The sequence below is a fragment of the Penaeus chinensis genome, chromosome 10 (genome assembly GCF_019202785.1).
Source record: "Penaeus chinensis breed Huanghai No. 1 chromosome 10, ASM1920278v2, whole genome shotgun sequence".
In the NCBI taxonomy this organism is placed as follows: Eukaryota; Metazoa; Arthropoda; class Malacostraca; order Decapoda; family Penaeidae; genus Penaeus; species Penaeus chinensis.
In genome coordinates, this window is record NC_061828.1 from 26,765,901 (window position 1) to 26,768,400 (window position 2,500).

The window sequence follows — 2,500 nt, forward strand, 5'->3', positions numbered from 1 at the left end:
GGTATTTGCTGCTGGCATGGATCGTCCCGTCCAAGACTACATCCATTATCCAGATGCCAATGGGAGCCTACACAAAACATGATATCTGCTTCGGGAAATATTTCAAGGCTATCACCAAATTTGGAAAACTGGTCCTTACAACGTCCTTTATGCTTGTTTACCACACTCTCGACTCCTCTGATGGAACCATGTCAGTCAAGGACTACTGTCGTGAGAAACTGGCCTGGTCAAACACGAAATTTAGGGAAGCTTTCAATGCATCAGAGAGGGAGATCCTATCTAAAAGCCCTCAAGCAAACGATTTCACTTGTGACATCTCACTTGCCTTTAAACTGATTACAACTATCCTGGGGAACATAATAGAGCCCCTCAAGAAAGACCTTCGAGACCTGAAGAATATGAGGAATAGAGTGTGCCATGAGGACGTGGACATGGACGAGACAGAGTTAAAGGATCGATTCAACAACCTCAAGGTGGTCTGTCGGAACATCCTCGAGGGAGTCGGCACTTTGACAACTCAAGACACCTCAACTTTGGTGCTAGATATTGAGAAGGGACTCCAGGACTTGTTCGAGGCTAAGCTAGATGTTCTAGATGTGGAAAACTATGTGCAAGACGTCGAAAACTTTCGAAAAGAGAAACATTCAAAGATGATAACAGAAGGAAGAAAAGAACTGATGGCTACATATTCCAAATTAAAGATACTCAATCCTTGCACTTGGCTAAGTGACACTAAGTTCATCAGCTTTGCTGTAGATAAGATCTTTACCGAAGTAAAATTGATAGAGGGAGTTAGAAGAGTCATGATGAATGACATCTTGAGCATTACTTCACTAAAACAAAGGTTCATCGCACGGTTGATCATCATCTCGGGGGTGATGGGCGCCGGGAAGACTTCCCTTCACCGCTACATCTTGGACGAATGGTGCAAACGCTCTCCGACTATCACAAGCCTATCAGCTATTGATATGGTTATTGCCATTGAGATGAGGACTGTCAGCAGTAATTCACTAGTTCAGTTCCTGAGGGAGCAACTCTTATGTTACACCTGTAGGTCCTTCAGTGAAAATGATATAATTCCAATCTTACAAGACATGAACATTCTCTTTGCTATAGATGGTATGGACGAAGCAAATTGCCACGGGAGAGCTCTTGTAAGAGAAATAGCACACAAATTCACTAACTCCCACATCATCGTCACTACAAGGCCTGAGCACTCATTAGAGTTGATGCAAATGGCTGAAGACCACATCGTCCTCCAAATTGAGGGTTTTGACCACGAGAGTCAAATCAGTTTCGTGGAGAAAGTTTTTGCTTCAGTTTATTCCCAAAATACAGAAGGGAAGGAAGCAGAAGAATTCTTGGAGTACATGTCTACAACCTGTAAACCTCTCATGAGTCATTTTGCTCTTCCACTAACATTAGCATTGCTATTAGTGTTGTGGTTTGACGATTCAACCAAAATGTCCAGTATCACTACCATTACACGCCTTCACCACAAAATATTTGAGATGTGTCAACAAAAGCTGGTGACACGACTTGAGGCCAAGGGAGAGGGCCATACAATGTCTCTCGCACGAAAAGTGCGTCGCTGGGTCCTCGAGCTTGGTAAGATAGCATGGAACATGATGGAGGAGGACCTGCTTTACATCAGTGAGAAACACGCTAATGAATTAATGGATGTATGCGAGAAAGAAGGCTTGGACCCCATACAAACAATGTCTGCTTTCCTAAACTGTGAAGTCAACGACACAATCACTGGTAACAGACATCACTTCAGTTTTCACCATACGTCTGCCATAGAGTTTCTTGCTGCTATGTACATGGCAGACATTTCAGCCTCGCAGGGATCACTGGGGACCACCTTTGATGAGATTGACTGTACAGGATACAGGGATCTTCTCATGTATCTAGCAGGACTCTTGAAAATGAATGGAACACTGAACATGAAGCTGGCTAGTCAGCTGAAATATGTGCTCTTATATAACATGAATGTGTGCCCTAGCAATTACAACATATGGTGGAATCTGCTGCGGGAAGGAGAAAATGACCAGTCATTGTGTCAGATGGTGGGATCGATCGTAAATCAGGCAGATATTTGGACTGTAAATTCCTGGGATTCTCGGGAAACGACTGAAGCCAAAATTAATTTATTAAAGCAAACTGGCGGTGCTCCTGTTGAAGTAGTTATAAATGTCAACTACAAAACGGCCTTCAGCAGCTGCCCAGAATTACAAAATATTGTCACTTTACTTGCAACAACAGCAAAGTCGAAAGTGAAGATCTATTTAGAAAATGATTTTCATGCCACTGGGGAAACAGAAGTATGTGACCACTACATTGTGCCTTTATTAAAGGCTAATAAACTAGTAGAATTTAAAGGCCATGTTGGCAAGGATTTTGCATCAAACCTCGTAAGTGCTACCAATGTCCAGTCCATTTTCGTGAGAGTCTCAGATATTCAGGCTCTAGTTAAACTTAGTGAAAGTATGCGGAAACA

At 42.7% G+C, this 2,500-nt stretch overlaps 1 protein-coding gene across 1 annotated transcript in view; it reads left to right on the forward strand.

The window, feature by feature from the left end:
- Positions 1-2,500, forward strand: part of LOC125029610 — an 11,141-nt gene that overhangs the window by 8,064 nt on the left and 577 nt on the right. The window contains exon 2 of the mRNA XM_047619591.1: positions 1-2,500. This exon is cut by the window's left edge and continues 301 nt beyond it; it is cut by the window's right edge and continues 577 nt beyond it. Within this exon, the coding sequence (XP_047475547.1) occupies positions 1-2,500 (2,500 nt within the window).